The sequence below is a fragment of the Batrachochytrium dendrobatidis genome (assembly GCF_000203795.2).
Source record: "Batrachochytrium dendrobatidis JAM81 unplaced genomic scaffold BATDEscaffold_6, whole genome shotgun sequence".
Classification (NCBI taxonomy): Eukaryota; Fungi; Chytridiomycota; class Chytridiomycetes; order Rhizophydiales; genus Batrachochytrium; species Batrachochytrium dendrobatidis.
This window is the reverse complement of record NW_006281104.1, coordinates 309,993-325,944: the sequence shown is the minus strand read 5'-3', so window position 1 is coordinate 325,944 and position 15,952 is coordinate 309,993. Positions and strand designations below refer to the sequence as shown.

Genomic DNA, 15,952 nt, shown 5'->3' with positions numbered 1-15,952 from the left:
GTTCAGGATCTAGTTTAATGGCTGAACCTGGCATTCAGAAATCAAAAAAGGCACCCACTGGAAGTGTGTCTGCATCTCGCACCGTGTCATCTGGCTCCTCTGTACCTCGTAAACCACAAACTAGTGAGGCTTTTTCAGCAGCTGGATCAACGTGAGTAGACTGATTCTTGTACTAGTAGAATGATTGGTACAATACTAACAGCCATGAAAATGATTTACACGATGTAATGTCATTCAAATATCATACATGACCAAATCAGCGACTCATCTGCAGTTCAATTCCGCAACGTGCCACAGCAACCACAAAGTAAGTTGGTTGAATACTATACACGAGTTTATTCGAGATTGCGACTGCAATGATTGTATTCAATCGTTTGTTTTACATGATTCATGCATTGAATACTCACTCGATATGCTATTAGATCGTACTGCAGTCTCTACTGAAACCAAACCTAAATTTGGATCATTTGATGTCGGCAATAAAATTGTCAATTCGGCACAGTCACAGGTTCGTGTATGTGATGATGAAATGCCAGTTGATACCAACACATGAGCAATAGTTAACTGTTTAAAACCATTGATAGTCACAGGCAACAACAAAGGTTGACGCATCTGTACATCACACCACAGCTTCTGAATCCACTGCTAAAGTGGTTGAATCTGATTTGCCAGCCAAAGCATCGTTGGCAGCTAAACCAGTTGTTGCTCAAACAGAACCTGTTATGACAACAGCTGTTGATAATGCTGTCAAACCTGCGACATCACAGTCATCATCTACACATACACATCAGACTACAGGTGCTCAGCAATATCAGCAATCTGGAGCATTTTTTGCACCACGTAATCAAGCTTCTGGACAACAGACATATCGAGGCAATGCTCCACATTATCAACAGAATAATCGTCAGATGCGATCACCTACAGGAGGTGTGCCAGGATACCCACAAATGGGCCACATGGGCCAGCAGCAAACACACATGATGGGTCCACATCAGCCATCATCGTTGACACCCATGCAGATGCATCCAAACGGCTATGTTCCTAATATGCAGTTTATACCTGGACAAGGATCTGCAAATATGGTACCAGGAATGGTACCCCACCCATCCAACGGTACGATGCCTTACCAGTACATGCCACAGTATCAAAACCAATTCTATCCTGCGTACAATCCGTTCGCATACAATCCAATGTACGTACAGCCAGGCTCACATGGTCCAGCACCAATAAGCTCAGGAACCATGCCAGGCCTTCCAATCACAACACCGCCAACTACTTTGGCAGGTGTGAAACTTGTATCTCCATCACCCAGCAAGTCCAAAGCCATTCAAATTGTCGATCCTAATACAAAGGAAGTGGTCAGTGTTGGTCCTACTTTGTCATCTTCATCCAGCTCTGGAGTCACGTCAGGCTCTTTGACAGAAAATGCTGGAGTTCCTGCGTCCGTGACAGCTAATGCAGCCATCATTCCAACCACGGTTGCCACGCTGCACAAACCTGCATCAGCAGTCATTCAGATCAAAAAGCCTGATTCTGCAACTGTTCCTATTGTAAAGCCTGAATATAAAAAGCTTGTCATCAAGGATCCTGTCACTGGCAAGCCAATTACTATAGGACCATCGATCATGTCACCCACCAAATCTGTAGCCACTCCAGTTGCTTTTGTACCTGTCAATGCAGCTACTGCCACGGCTACACCAGAGATTTCCAAAAAGTTGATTTAGTCAAGACAGCTGAAATCCCTGTAACTGTGGTAGAGCCCAAGACTGCTGTAGCTGTTTCTACCAAGGAGCGATCGGTGTCACCGTCACGTCGTGTCAAGGCTCAGGAAACTGGTTCTGCTGTGATTAAAGAAACACCAGTTGTTAAAGATACTCCAATTATCAAAGAAACACCCGCTGTAAAACAAACACCAGTTGTAAAAGAAACACCAGTTGTAAAGGAAGATTTAGTATCAAAAGAGACTCCAATTGTTAAAAAAGCTCCAATTGTCAAGGAAAATTTAGTTACAAAAAAGGCCGTCGAGCCTTCTACCGCGCCTGTATCCAAAACTGTATCTCCTGTTGTTCCCAAAGTTATTCCAATTGTTTCTTCAACTTCTACTTCAGCACCTAAATCAACGCATGTAGATACCAAACCAGTTAAAACAACTACGTGTATTCCTATTGTTTCTCCAGTCCCTGCCTCGGCGTTAAAATCAGATGGTGTAGATATCAAGCCAACCAAGAGTTCTACAAATTGCTCTGCTTTGCCACCTCGACCTCCGTTGGCACCTACATCAGCCAAAACCACTCCTCCTGCAGCAAAAGCAGCGGAAATCACTTCCGTCACAGCGACTACACCCGTCACAGATGACGCAACTGAAAAAGAGGAAGGTGAGGTTGTGGAGGAAACTCATGAACCAGCAAAGCCCAAGCGACAGCCTACCGACTTTAATGCTGCAACTAAATTGACGGATAATAGCAACATTAAATATCCAGAAGGTGTAGAGATGCCAGACTTGGCATCTGGAGATCGCAGGTACTCGGTAGCTGCATTAATGAGTCTTATGTTTGTCAAGACAATTCCAGCTGGGCTAGACATGTCTGCTTTTGATGGCATGCGCAAATCCAACTCACTGTCATTTAGTCGCTCTAATAGCAGTAGCGGTGGTATTGGTCTTCAACGCCAAGAATCAAGCTCTGATTCTCGTGGTAGCAGCACAAACCGATATAATCGCACACAGTCAAATGCTGGAAAGGGACAGATGTATTCACCTGCTCCACCACAATTGTCTCGTCAATCGTCCAACAGTGGCCATTCCATGAGTCGCCAGTTGTCATCAGGTCGCAACTCACAGCTTCCACCTCGATCCCACCATAATCACAATCGTGATGGGTATGGACGCGATCATCATGGTCGTGAGCATCGCAATTCTTACCATGGTGCTACACCCCAGGAATCTCCACCCGCAGATTTTGTTCCATATGAAAAAAGCAAAGATGCATGGGCTCCTCCTACCAAGGAAGAGTTGTCACAAATGGAAGTTACATTGCGCAAGGCACAGGGTCTGCTCAACAAACTGACAATTGAAAACTTTGAAAAGTTGTCTGAAAAGATCCTAAATATTGGATTTGACAATCAGGAAATAATTGATGCAATTGTTTCACTTATATATGAAAAAGCGCTGGATCAATCTACATTTGCACCCATGTATGCCAAATTGTGCGACTTTTTGTTAAATCGTCTTCCTAGTGTGCAATTATGGATGAACAAGGCACATAAATTTAACGAGTTCCGTCGTGGAATTGTGAAATCATGCCAACAAGAGTTTGAGTCTCAACAAAAATGGGCAATTACTGATCAGTCACTGCAAGCAGAGCGAGCAGAGAAGCGTCGAAATATTGAAAATCTAACTTCTGAAGAGCGTCAACGCATTGCAGATGAAGACTACGAGATTGCCAAAATCAAACGTCGGTCACTTGGAAATATCAAGTTTATTGGTGAGTTGTACATGACTCCCAACAAAGTCATAGCCATTAACATCATTCGACGGTGCATCGAGGGACTCATGTGGCCCAGTAAAGGCGAGCCTGATGAAGAAGAGCTCGAGTCACTTTGCAAGCTTATAACCACTGTCGGCAAGGCACTCGAGTACGAGAGCAGCACCGTGTCCAAAAATGATTCTACATCTGTCAAGAGTATGAATGAGTATATGCAAGGTTTGAAGCAGATCTCTAAACGACAAGGACTTTCGTCTCGAGTGGAGTTTATGATTTTGGACGTGATTGATCTGCGTGCCAATAACTGGGTTCCGCGTGCTGGTGTGACGGTTACTGGACCAAAGAAAATTGCTGAGATCCGTCGCGAGGCAGAAGAAAAAGAGCGTCGTGAGGCTGAAAAGAATTCACGCAATCACAGATCATCCAATGGTGGTGCTCGGAACCTTCCTGGACGAGCACAACAATCCAAAAATCACGGTGGTTCTCGCCGAGATGGTCGCGATTCAAACAGCGGCTACTTTAGCAACACCAGAGGTGATGTGCGTGGTGAGACTGGCAATGATGGATGGGAAAGTGCACCTCGTGGCAATGCGCGTGTACCAGATCTCAAACGTTTTGGCAAAGTTGCTAGCACAACCAGTGCCAATGTGACACTGGACCCAACAGCAGTACTCGCCATAGCTGGGCCATCAAAAACGAAGAGCCGCCTAAACCCAAGGGTAACAAGTTTGCCGCCTTGATGGGTAAGGAGAATGAAGATAACGACCACTCCAAGAACGAAAGCGAGGATGAGGAGGCTCATTCGAATAGCAGTTTGTCTGGATCTCACAGTGATGGGGCTGTCGCGGAAGATTTGACTGAAGAAGATCAGCTTGAAAAGGCTGTGGAATCATTCAAAACATTTGTTGAGGGTCTTTCATACAAGGAATTGTTGGAAGATCTTGCAGATGTGACTAGCGAAAAAGCTGTTCTTGCACTTGTAAACAAGATTGTTGTTTGGCAACTAGAAACAAACGGCAAGAACGCAAAGTCTCTCAATGAGATTGTGGCCGGACTATTTTATGGTGATGTGTATTCCAGCAGTTGGTTCTTGGAAGGGTAAGTTGGTCATACAATTATATGTTTGTATTGAAGCGTGTGGTCCACATTGATATGATTGCTCAATTGTAAACCTTGTATATGTTTGATAGCGTCAAGGCAGCGATTATTCAGATTGAATGCGATTTGCCCGATTATCCCAATGCATGGCGTCTTCTTGGTCATCTTTTTGCACCACTACTGCAAAAGCAGTTGATGTCGCTACAGGAACTGTTTGATGTGATGTCAGCTACCAGTGAATACATGTCGATGCTTCCTGTTCAACCCGCTGCAGTTGCAGGAACTCTTGAGTTACTTGATGGATCGCTTATTTTGAAATTGATGGTTGAAGAGGGTATTGATTTCCAGTCTTTGTGGCCAGCAGACAAGGCCAGCGAGACTGCCACAAAAAAGTTTTTACAGATGCGTAAACTGCCAGCACTTGCATTATTGGCAGATGTAGTATCGAGTATCCGCAAAGAACTGGTTGTTTTAGATTCAGATGCGCATTACCGATGGTTCAATCCAGAAACGGATTCAGCAATACTCGATTCGCCCAAGTTTTTAAAGGCATTGACTACAGCGATTGTCAAGTGTGTGGCATCTCGAACATTTGAATCGAGCGACAACAAAGTAGAAGTTCCATCACCCGAACTCTATGCTGCAGAAAAGGAATTGATGACACAGTTTACCAAGATGATGATGCCATACCTGGTATCGAATGAATCCAAAATCGAGGTACTTAAAGCGAGCCAGACATTCTGCACATCCAAGAAATTTCCCAATAGTGAGTTTTGAATTGCAGTGAGTTTATAATCTAACTAAACTAACACGAGTGTTGTATTTGTGATGAATGGAAATCTGCAATGTTTTTAATGAAAGCTTATTTCCACGACTTGATGCGCATGTATCATGAGCTTGATCTAATTGAAACCTCTGTGTTTTCCAATTACCTTGAGTCGATTCCATTGTCTTCAAAGATAGCTCATGGTATTGTCCAGACATGGGTGACTCAACTGGAATCTGACCAGTAGCAAGATCAACCACTTCACAACTCCCCTGTTTTTCTATTAGACGCCCGCTCCGAGTTGTTGCTATACACCAATAATGTCAATGAAGTTTTATTTTTATCCTTGTTCGTGCAGTCATGATTAATAAACTAACGATGGTTTCCAATAAAAAAACGGTTGATACGATAAGCCATCTAAAGATGGAGTTTAAGAATTCGACTATCCAGCATGAATTCGTATTAAATAGCCAATTGTATGATTGAAATTATTGCAGAATGGTCAACCAGCAACAGACAGCAATCAAGACTGAGAATGTACAGCAAGCAGCACAAGAGTTTTGGTTGCAGTTTCAACAATGGAAACAAGGTGATGAATACATGCATGCATGCACGATCCATACATGCATGATAATAACTCTTGAGAATAGATGTTCAAGAATCGTTATCTCAGTGTCCATCAGGACTCTCTGATGAGCTGGTTGCTGTCAAGTCCGAAATTGCAATACTGAGCAAGAGAGTGACGGACGCAACTCTCTTTCTTCCATTGTATGATCAACGACAGTGTTCATTAGTAAGTGTTGCTAAACACTTGTTGCTGTTAATCTTGGTTTAACTTTTGAGTATAACAGCAACTCAAAGACCTCAATGATCAAGTCACTCGTATTCAAGGCACCAGAGCCAAGTTCTCATTCAAGTCTAGTAAATCCAAACCATCTACGAATACTAAACTCACTGTTTCTGAACATGTTGTTTCTGATACTGGTAATGATCATTGCTCTTGAATGATTCATTCACATTGTATTACAAGTTACTGTTGATGATTGCTCATCTGCTTCATTATAGCATCAACCCTTCCATTGCATGGCCAAGTTTATTCCAACATCAATGGCAAAACATGTGTTGCTCAGACATTACCCACGAGTGAACAAGATCTTTATGTATCAAACATTGTCAGTTCTGTACTTGATCTACGCTGCATATCAGCAGGTGCTGTTCATCTCAAAAACATCACCAACAGCATTGTCTTGTTTGGTCCCATTCGAGGATCTATTCTCGTGGAGCAATGCATTCAGTCCACTGTTGCTGTAGTATGTCGTCAATGTCGTATTCATGATTCTCATCGCAGTATATTCCATCTGCATGTAGCAAGTCATCCAATTATCGAAGATTGTGATGAGATTGGATTTACATCGTTTGAACCTTTGTTGCTGACCAACTTTGATGAATCGTTAAAGGTGATTTAAACTATTGCATGAACATTGCTGACAAGTCGCTTTACAAGCGCATGTAATTCTAACGAATGGTTTCGTGTGTATTAGACTGTTGGATTGGTTGCAATTCGGAATGAATTCAACAAAGTTGAGGACTTTAACTGGCTTCGACAACAAGCATCTCCCAACTGGCGATTAATTGATGAGCCAAATGTATTCAAGACATGGACTGATGTTTCCAATGATGAAACTGGGGATCTGACAAAGTCACTGTTGATGAAGTTTACTCCTCAATATTGAATGGTTGACTTTGTGTTTAATAAAGTTTTGACAGGATGTTCAGTGTATGAACAAATCTGCGTCTTTACAGCACTTGGTTTACAGTCAACACCAATGTGCTGATCGAGTTCTTGAATCTCTCAATAAACTACAAAATATCAAATGAGTGCGTTTGTTTTTTCAACTTGACAAGAGTTGTCATTGATGAGATTGATGTTCACTGTTTTTGTGATTTCAGTTTACAAGACTGTCATCACTCTTTCCTTGACAGGTTTTTTAGCACAACTTGCTCTCTACTCTAGTGAATGGAATGGAAAGTAATTACAGCTCATAGGATTCACTTGCTGCTACTGAAAACAATGGAGCTGCTGAGCTCAACCCGCTTATCATTAGATCTAGGAATGCTGATTATGATTGGAGTCATTTGACAAGCCTTTTTACTAGGGAGTTTCTGATATTAATGAGACCATACAAGTTGTCAAAACAGACCATCAAGTCGAAAGAGTTGCGTCTATTCTACAGTAATCAATGGCGTTTGGAGAGCGGTCGTCTGCCAGATATGCGATTCCAGGACATCAATTTTGAAACGGACATTCAAAAGCGCGTAGATTCATTCATGGATGGAAACGAACTCGTTGGTCTGTTAATAGGACCTACAGGTTGTGGAAAAACCCATGAGATTATCAATAGGGCAAAAAAGCAATTCACAATCTTCATTGACGCTCGATCTTACCCAGCTTTAGATGACTCTGATGATGCCTCACTCTTCTCATTGAAAGAAAGTTTTGAAAGCATCACTTCAAAATGGAAAAAACCGAATCAAGACCTGCCACAACTCTATGATATTACCTATGCCTTTCTACTGTCTCGTGTTCTGTTCCTCAAATATCTCAAAGATATCCTAACATAACTCCAGCACAGTTTCTCATTCACCAATTGTTCAACTCAAGAGCCATCAGACTATGCTTTCTGAAACTGAAGCTATTGTCTTTGGACAAATTGAACGACATACATTTCAACTATATTGACGATGATTTGCGCTGCCTCTTTTGTTTTGATCAAGCTCATGTGTTGGCCGAACATCTTGGAAGCACGATTATCTCGTCAATGGAGGGAAATCACATCCAACAAAACGGAGATGTGAATGAAGATTCAAAAAGAGGAACACTCTCGGTCTTGCTGTATGTTATCAAAAATAAGGAGTTTGCCAAAAAGGTTATTTTTGCTGGAACATCATCAAAACTACGCAACATTGACAACTTTAAATCATTTGGAACGAACCCTGTTGGTCCTCTTATTCTCAATGAATTCATAACTTGGGACTGTGAAATGGCGTTGGACTATGTGACTGCTTTTGTCGATATTCATCCGGATATTCTCAAGACTGTTCTTACCGACAACTATCGACCAAGAATTTTGGAAAACTTTGTATATGACTTGTTCAGTGCTGGAATCAATGACAATGACTCGGCAACGGCACAACGCATACGACTGAAAAAACAACATGCCTTTTCGAATATCAATGATATAGTAGAGGAATCTTACAATGCGGTAATTGGTCGATTCACTCATATGATCGAACCTATTGCCAGGACCATCAGGGCTCATTCACACACACAGATTATGTTAAAGCTTATTTTACACTCTTCCATATTTTCCAATCATGGACCAATATACTGCCAACTGGACAAGAATCAAGAATACTTTTTCATGAATACTGTTGGATCTATACATCTCATTCGTGAAACTGGCGGATACTTTTTGTCTGAAGGATATGTGATAGATTTGCTTCTCAATTTATTCCGAACAGAGTTTCAACAGTTCAATCTGTTGTCATCGTTGGATCTTTTGAGCAGCATCGCTGGCACAAAAGGTAAAAAAACTACAGCCAAAGGAACACCATTTGAAGCCGTCATTTTGGCTGGTATGATCCAGAAAAATGGACCGCATCTTTCAAATGTCCTATCTAGTTTTGGTGTTTCGATTGCTGGTCTTGATGGTTTACAGTTGCCAACAATAGAGCGTAAGGCTGGAGATGGCACAATCATATCCGATAGACCAACAGGAGTCTTTTTTCGTCCTTCAAGCCAGTTTCGACCAGACATCCTTGCGTTTTTATCCAAACAAGTCTGCGTGTCATTTGGAATCAAGCTATATACATCAAAAATTCCTTCAGCAGTGTCTGCCGATAATCTTGAATCTACAAATCCAGACTTTTTCTTTATTAAAGCAGATCGGCCAACGAATAACGAAGCGTATTTGAAATGGCAGCAGAGTATATCTGATACCCCGTTAAAGTTTTCAATAAGGTTCTTGATTGAGCTGCCTGAACCACTCAGTGCTGTTTCAACTGAAAATACTTATAACAGCGTCGAGGGAAACCAAAATATCGTTGTTGTCGTTTCAAAGAGCAATATGCGCAATATTTTAAGCGAGCAGGTTGCGTCGTTTGTTGAATTCATTACCAGTTCCTGATAATAAATATTGAGCTAATTTGAATATTGGATTGTGTTTTGTTTGATTTATTATATTCAACAAAAGATGCCACAAATCACTTGTCAACTTGATACTATGCAACAGTCGGTTGTTCTTGGTATAGATACAGTTTGAACTACCAATAATGGTTACTGCACACAAAGTCACCCAATATCCTACCGATTTTGATTGTATTCCACATCCAATTCTAGATTGTAATCACAATCACAATTACCGTGTTTGATCAAATGGTGTTTTGCATTGATCATGGTATCATACATCACAATACTGCCAGATCACTGCACACAAGTCATGATCAATACAAATGCATTACTGATTGACACTGATCGACCCATAAACGCAGTCAGACAGCACAACAAATCACCAGCATGCCATTAACCGTATTGCAATACAATTGTCCAACATATCATGCTGTATGCTGCACCAAGTCACGTCATACAACAATATTACTGAATGAATACAGGTCACAACTGCAAGTATTCATGTGGTAATGAACTGACATTGGTGTTGATATCAAATTGATTGATTAATCGATCATCATCAACTGCATCAGTGACTGGTATATGCAACCGATATACACCATGTCCGAGTCTGATATATGTTGATATATTCCTGTCAATCAGCAATGCATATTTGTGGCCATTACAGTCGAATGTGAGTCGAGTCGATCACTAAACCAACGAATCAATGATTGCATTCTAAATGTGATGCAATCTGATGCGACATGACAATATATTGTCCAACAGATTCAACATACACAACACCGATATCCAATACATCACACATGAATACACTGCATATACAAGCAGTAGCAACAACCAATCCAAACCAAACAGTGACAGAGTTACTCATCAACATATAGTCGATCATCAGTCGAGTCTGCATATATCAACCAGTTGCGACACGTCATAATCAATGTGGATTGTATTGTCCACCAATCGATCATGACAGCTAATCAATACCAATCATGTAGTCAATACAATCACCAACATATCGATGATTGTTGACTGGCGGTTACAACTCGTCAATTGCATCCAATGTTACAGGTGATGCACATCTGATTACTGCAAATCAACAACTTGTCAATCATATCATAGTGTGTATTGCCAACAAACCATGCAATTACAAATCAATGTATACGTGATCAACATTTGATATTTGATGGTGATGAACCAACCATGATTGATTGTATCATACAACTAATACAGCTGCATTGTCTGGTATTGATGATTGACTCAGTCATGTCAAACAGTAACTAATGTGTGTATATCGAGTTTGTGCTGCATGGACATATCAAGGTGTTTGATAGCGAGTCCAACGTGATGATACAAGCCCAATATTATATGAATATCCAAGTTGATGAATCAAGTCGAGGTTTGCAAAGTGTCGATATGTCAGGTCAATCAAACGAACCAGTCAACCATTATATTGTGACTAGTGATGACACGGTTTGAATGTCAACGAGTTGAACAGTCGATAATATGGTGATTGTGATTTGGTCAAACCGCAACATTCGTATATCACGGAGTTGGTTTGGTGTGCGTGATGTAAACACATACTACTGGATTGGTAATAAATGTGTTGGAGTAATGGTGTGTATGGATGGCAATGTCTGTACCAGCATGTGCTGATCACAGTATATTTGCCGCACTATGCTGCGGATACACAGCATATCCTAGATGAAATCGCCAGCCCTGATACCACGATCCCAACTTCAACAACAGGCCATTGTGTAAATGGATATCCCTTTAAAATTATTTCGACATTGATGACAATAAAGTAATACCAACCCTGATAACACTAGTTCCTTAGGGAGGCTACCCATGGAACACGATTTAATATTATCCGCTCAATAATGGATATAAATACGATCCAAAACCGATGTGTTGAATGACAATCATCACAACTTACTCGACCAAACCAGTAAAATGAAACTTTCAATCACTCTATTGTCATCGATCCTGGCTATTTGCTCGGTTACTGTCGCTAGTCCAATTCTCCCCAGTTCGGATGCAGCTATTGAATTTGGCTCTGCAGACCATCCTAACCCGTATAGCGAGTATATGGCTGATTGCTATCCAATTACGCTTGATGGAATAGTGACGATCAAAAACTACGCGGATGGTAAACGCAATTTTGACCGAAAAATGAAACCGTTCAACTTGAAAACCATACAGATTGAAAATCAAAAAGAAGCGATGAGTAAACTGAATGCAAAAATGGAGTTTCTGGCAACTCAAGTTGGAAACACCCGTGGTCCTTCAGTTTACGAATCAGAGTTTCTCAAGCTTAAACCCAAGCACTTTGAAGAGCGTAGCATTCTTGAAAAACTTGAAAAAAGCTTAGAGGAGCTCGAGCCAGATTATTTAAAAGCAAAGGACGGATTGGACAAGCTAAAATCGAAGTTTTATTACTACCTCACAAGACATGATACGACTGGAGTAATGGCTGCTGCTACGCCAAACCTGGATTTATATCCCGGACTTAAAAAGTGCTTTAGTATTTTTTACAATGATTTATCATAGTGATTTCCAGTCTGGATATGGTGCAACTTTAAGATTCTGGTGTTTGACCATAGACTCGTCACATTATTGAAGCTCAAAGTGAACAATCAACAATCTTATCCAAGATATGCTGTAATTCAGCGTGCATTGCATGGTGGTTTAATTCTCACTTGTCATGCATCCAATTTTCGTTCATTCAATAAACATCCTGTATTGTCAATCAATAGTGTATTAAAGAGTACGACTTGCTTGCATGAAATTATTTCATGTTTCGGCACTCGAATTTATTTTGAATAGAACTCGTTTGAAAAAATTGTTATCCATACGTTTACATCTAGAAACGTTTCAATCCAATATTCAGTACCATTAGCTACCCACAGTACACAATTGGCTGCATATTACGCTTATGAAGTATCAGATTAATCGTTTACCAATGAGCTGACATATCACGTTTTCCTTGTTTAAATGACTTGCAAACTGGTCCGCTCCAAACCCAGTCATCACACGACATCACAGTTGAAACTGTGTCCGGTACCAGACTCTGACTTATCTGTTGGCGTTGCATTCGATCCCGTATCATAGTCCAAACTGAACACCAGAATCATTGATATCGAGGTTTAAGATGGATTTATTCAGATTGATGGCTTCCATTGAATCTTGGACAGAGCATGGAGTTTGTTTAATTATTCAAGCTTATTGACCGGGCAAAGTTCTCAATGGCGTCCTCTGAAGCAAGAGAATTCACGCTCATTTTGGTGCCTATTGCTGATAGAAATACAGTACTGAGTTTGACTAACCATCATATCTTTTATTAGTTTGATCAAAATACAATACCTCGAGCTTTACCAGCCATAACACTTTTGAACTTGATTATGAGTGGCTGCTCATATGTGCCAAGAGGATATTGAATGGAGGTCAGGAGTCTATTTCCAGGAATGACTGGTCCATCTAATGCATTGTGAAGAGTGAGTTGTGCTAAAGAAAGATTGTCAAGAAGTGGAATGGTGGCAATCTTGTAGGCTGCAATCAAATGTGAAACAGTGAGGAGTGGAAAAGGCCGCAGAGCAGTCCTTTCATTATTAACATGAATGTCAATCTTGACTGGTCGATTGTCAAGATATCGAATGTAAAACTCTTGATTTTCCATTTTGTAATTGAAAGAAATAAGCGTGATTTTCAAATTCATGCTCTAAATAGTGTCAAATAAGCAATTTTGTGTGAAATTACAATCAAATTAAACATTTGTCATGTGTTTATTTGTATTGTTCAATCAAGTGTCAATTCAACTCAACAATTGATTACGTCATTCATATAATGACTCGAGTCTTTTATTCAACATTTTAATATTCAATATTCGGATTAAAGTTTCGAGTCAATTTAACAGTTTATATTAAAAAAGTGGTATCGAGTTCCGTTATATACCATTGTGGGTGATCAATGTTTTATGTGTAGATTAATATCAGTATTAGCATCAAATGGCTGGAAATATTGTATTCCAGCACAATATATCGTATACTAGAACATGGATCAATATATTCTGTAGTAATGGATTGTATATGTGATGATAATTATCCATGATCAGGGTGACAATCTGACACCATCCGATCACTGGATACATGACCGCAATTGGAAATGTTAATGCAGCATACTACCGAGGTCGATTATACACTAACAGCGATGCTTGTATATTAGGTTTCATTACAGGGTGTTTCTGGGTTTGCTCACCCTACACGGCGTACTTTTGTTTTTTATGATCATTCATTTGAGAATTGCTGATTGCCGACTGTCACCCTTGAAGCTGCCGTCATTATAAAACGGCAGTCATATATCAGATTCAAAGCTTTCCATTACACTACTCGATACAATGTTGATTACTCTAGAATGCGTTCTACTTGCGTTGCAAGCGGTTGCTGCAGTTCGACTTGCATTAGAATCACCTTTTGAAAGTGTCAGTCAATCCAGCAATAGGCTATCAAAACGATCACCCGTTGAATTGGGTGGTAGTATTGATCAATGCTGATGTATCATGCCATGCATTGTAATGTGTGTGATATGTTCAAGCCGTGCATGTATTGGATTAGTCCAGTGTGTATTATAGTTGTTTGATACACGATGATCACGCATACTATTGCATTGGTAATACATGGTATTGATTAAATACACATTCCAAGTGTGTCAATCATGGCATGGATTGTTTGAATCCATCACTGTATATCTGGATGATCATGTCGACATTAGATGTGCGATATCAACTGTTTAATATGGTATACTGTTGCAAATACCATGATTATCACATTCTAATGGAATGTGTGATCATATTGCACCAATCGACCAGTATACGATCACTGCATACATCAACATGTGATACTTGACACACGACAGAGTTGGCACTGCGACTGATGCGTGTGATCAGTCAGACTATTGATGCAACCATTTTGACACCACAATCAACGAGTAAAACGAGTCAAGTTGATCGAGTTGATCGGATCTGATATCAACACACATGACCATTATTGGTACTGGTATTGCATGTGCCAATACGACATGACAAACAACATCATATCAACACAATACACACATGCATGTCAGTATCATCAATGTGTACAACTATGCAATATACAATCAACTGTATTGTATTGTATTGTATTGGAAATACAAGTGTCAATGTACAATATGATATCATGCCAACCAAGATTGTGTAATAATCAGATATAATGCATACACATCCAATGTAAAATGTCAAATGGTAGTTGTATTGTATTTTATTCAAACAAAAATATAACATACTCGGTTAGAATCAGTCCAGATTAGTATTCGAATCAATCAATAGTTTGCGATCATCACTTTCGTCTTGATTCCAGCCTAATTCAAATCCACCTTTAATTTCGCGATAAACTTTCTGTAAACGAGAAGATTTGGAAGCCTTTTGTGTGCTGGATGATGCTGCCTGTGTATTGGATGATGCTTGAGTGGGTTGGACTATAGGCGTTTCGCTTGATGAGTGCATAGTACCAGAATTTTCTGAAACTTCCATTTCATCATCATATAAGAAGGCCGAATTATCATAGCCTTGGGGTGCTTGTTGTGATGAACTATGAGCTCCGCTAGTAGAGTCTTGTTGGGATCCTAACTGTTGGCTTGGTGAGTAATTGCCAAATGTTTTGACAAGTTCCATAAACTGGCGACTTGCTGTCAAACGTTCCATGTAATAGTCGAATGGATAATGCAGATTTCCCCCAAATATGTACTTTACGAGTTGTACTTTGATTTTACCTAATTTGAAAGTAAGACTAGCACAACCAAATTCCAGCTGCTTCTTTATAAGTTCATCAAGATTTTTTCGTTCTTGTTCAAGTTTATCTTCAAGTTTTTGGAGTTTTTCGCTGTACTTTGAACCATTCTCGCTAATCTGAGATTTACGTGGCAGCTTTTTAATTTTTTTATGTAGCCGTTTTACCAATTTTTCTTGAGCATGCATTTCAGATTGTGTCAAGCCATACGTTTCCTTTGCATTGTCACGACTTTTCTTCGTCTGTGCGTACTCTTTGATCAACTTCATACCCTCCTCTGGAAGTTGACTAAGATCAGTTGAAGGTGTAACTTGTGCACTGGGAATGACGGTTGAAGTGCTAGCTCCGGCACTTGCAGCTGCACTGGGATTGACCGGGATGGCTGTAGTAACCGAGCAAACAGCCAATATCGATGACAATACAACAATTGATAGTTTCATTATACTGGTTTGATCGAGCAAGTTGTAATGGTTGTTATTTGACACGTCGGCTTTGGATCGTATTTATATCCATTATTGGACGGATAATATTAAAAGCACATTCCTTGGATGACCGTCCTAAGGGATTGGCTTTATTCTCAGGGCTAATGACAGCTTGTTGCTAT

At 40.2% G+C, this 15,952-nt stretch overlaps 6 protein-coding genes across 6 annotated transcripts; 4 read left to right on the top strand and 2 right to left on the bottom strand.

Moving 5' to 3' along the window:
• Positions 1–5,844: 5,844 nt before the first annotated feature.
• BATDEDRAFT_24869 (uncharacterized protein) lies at positions 5,845–7,079 on the top strand (the record flags this gene model as incomplete). The annotated part of the gene is made up of 5 exons (XM_006678888.1): positions 5,845–5,935; positions 5,997–6,139; positions 6,198–6,330; positions 6,412–6,803; positions 6,888–7,079. 5 exons carry the CDS (start codon positions 5,845–5,847, stop codon positions 7,077–7,079), a joined length of 951 nt encoding a protein of 316 aa, XP_006678951.1.
• Positions 7,080–7,518: 439 nt separating this feature from the next.
• BATDEDRAFT_88823 (uncharacterized protein) lies at positions 7,519–7,968 on the top strand (the record flags this gene model as incomplete). Its single annotated transcript, XM_006679197.1, has 1 exon — positions 7,519–7,968. The coding sequence occupies one exon, from the start codon at positions 7,519–7,521 to the stop codon at positions 7,966–7,968; it is 450 nt and encodes a 149-aa protein (XP_006679260.1).
• A 197-nt stretch (positions 7,969–8,165) lies between these two features.
• BATDEDRAFT_88824 (uncharacterized protein) lies at positions 8,166–9,533 on the top strand (the record flags this gene model as incomplete). The annotated part of the gene is made up of 1 exon (XM_006679196.1): positions 8,166–9,533. One exon carries the CDS (start codon positions 8,166–8,168, stop codon positions 9,531–9,533), a length of 1,368 nt encoding a protein of 455 aa, XP_006679259.1.
• Positions 9,534–11,130: 1,597 nt separating this feature from the next.
• BATDEDRAFT_24867 (uncharacterized protein) lies at positions 11,131–12,079 on the top strand (the record flags this gene model as incomplete). Its single annotated transcript, XM_006678887.1, has 2 exons — positions 11,131–11,333; positions 11,479–12,079. 2 exons carry the CDS (start codon positions 11,131–11,133, stop codon positions 12,077–12,079), a joined length of 804 nt encoding a protein of 267 aa, XP_006678950.1.
• A 658-nt stretch (positions 12,080–12,737) lies between these two features.
• On the bottom strand, positions 12,738–13,205 carry BATDEDRAFT_88897 (uncharacterized protein; the record flags this gene model as incomplete). The annotated part of the gene is made up of 2 exons (XM_006679110.1): positions 12,738–12,817; positions 12,893–13,205. The coding sequence occupies 2 exons, from the start codon at positions 13,203–13,205 to the stop codon at positions 12,738–12,740; spliced, it is 393 nt and encodes a 130-aa protein (XP_006679173.1).
• A 1,650-nt stretch (positions 13,206–14,855) lies between these two features.
• Positions 14,856–15,788, bottom strand: BATDEDRAFT_88896 (uncharacterized protein; the record flags this gene model as incomplete). The annotated part of the gene is made up of 1 exon (XM_006679109.1): positions 14,856–15,788. One exon carries the CDS (start codon positions 15,786–15,788, stop codon positions 14,856–14,858), a length of 933 nt encoding a protein of 310 aa, XP_006679172.1.
• Positions 15,789–15,952: the final 164 nt, after the last annotated feature.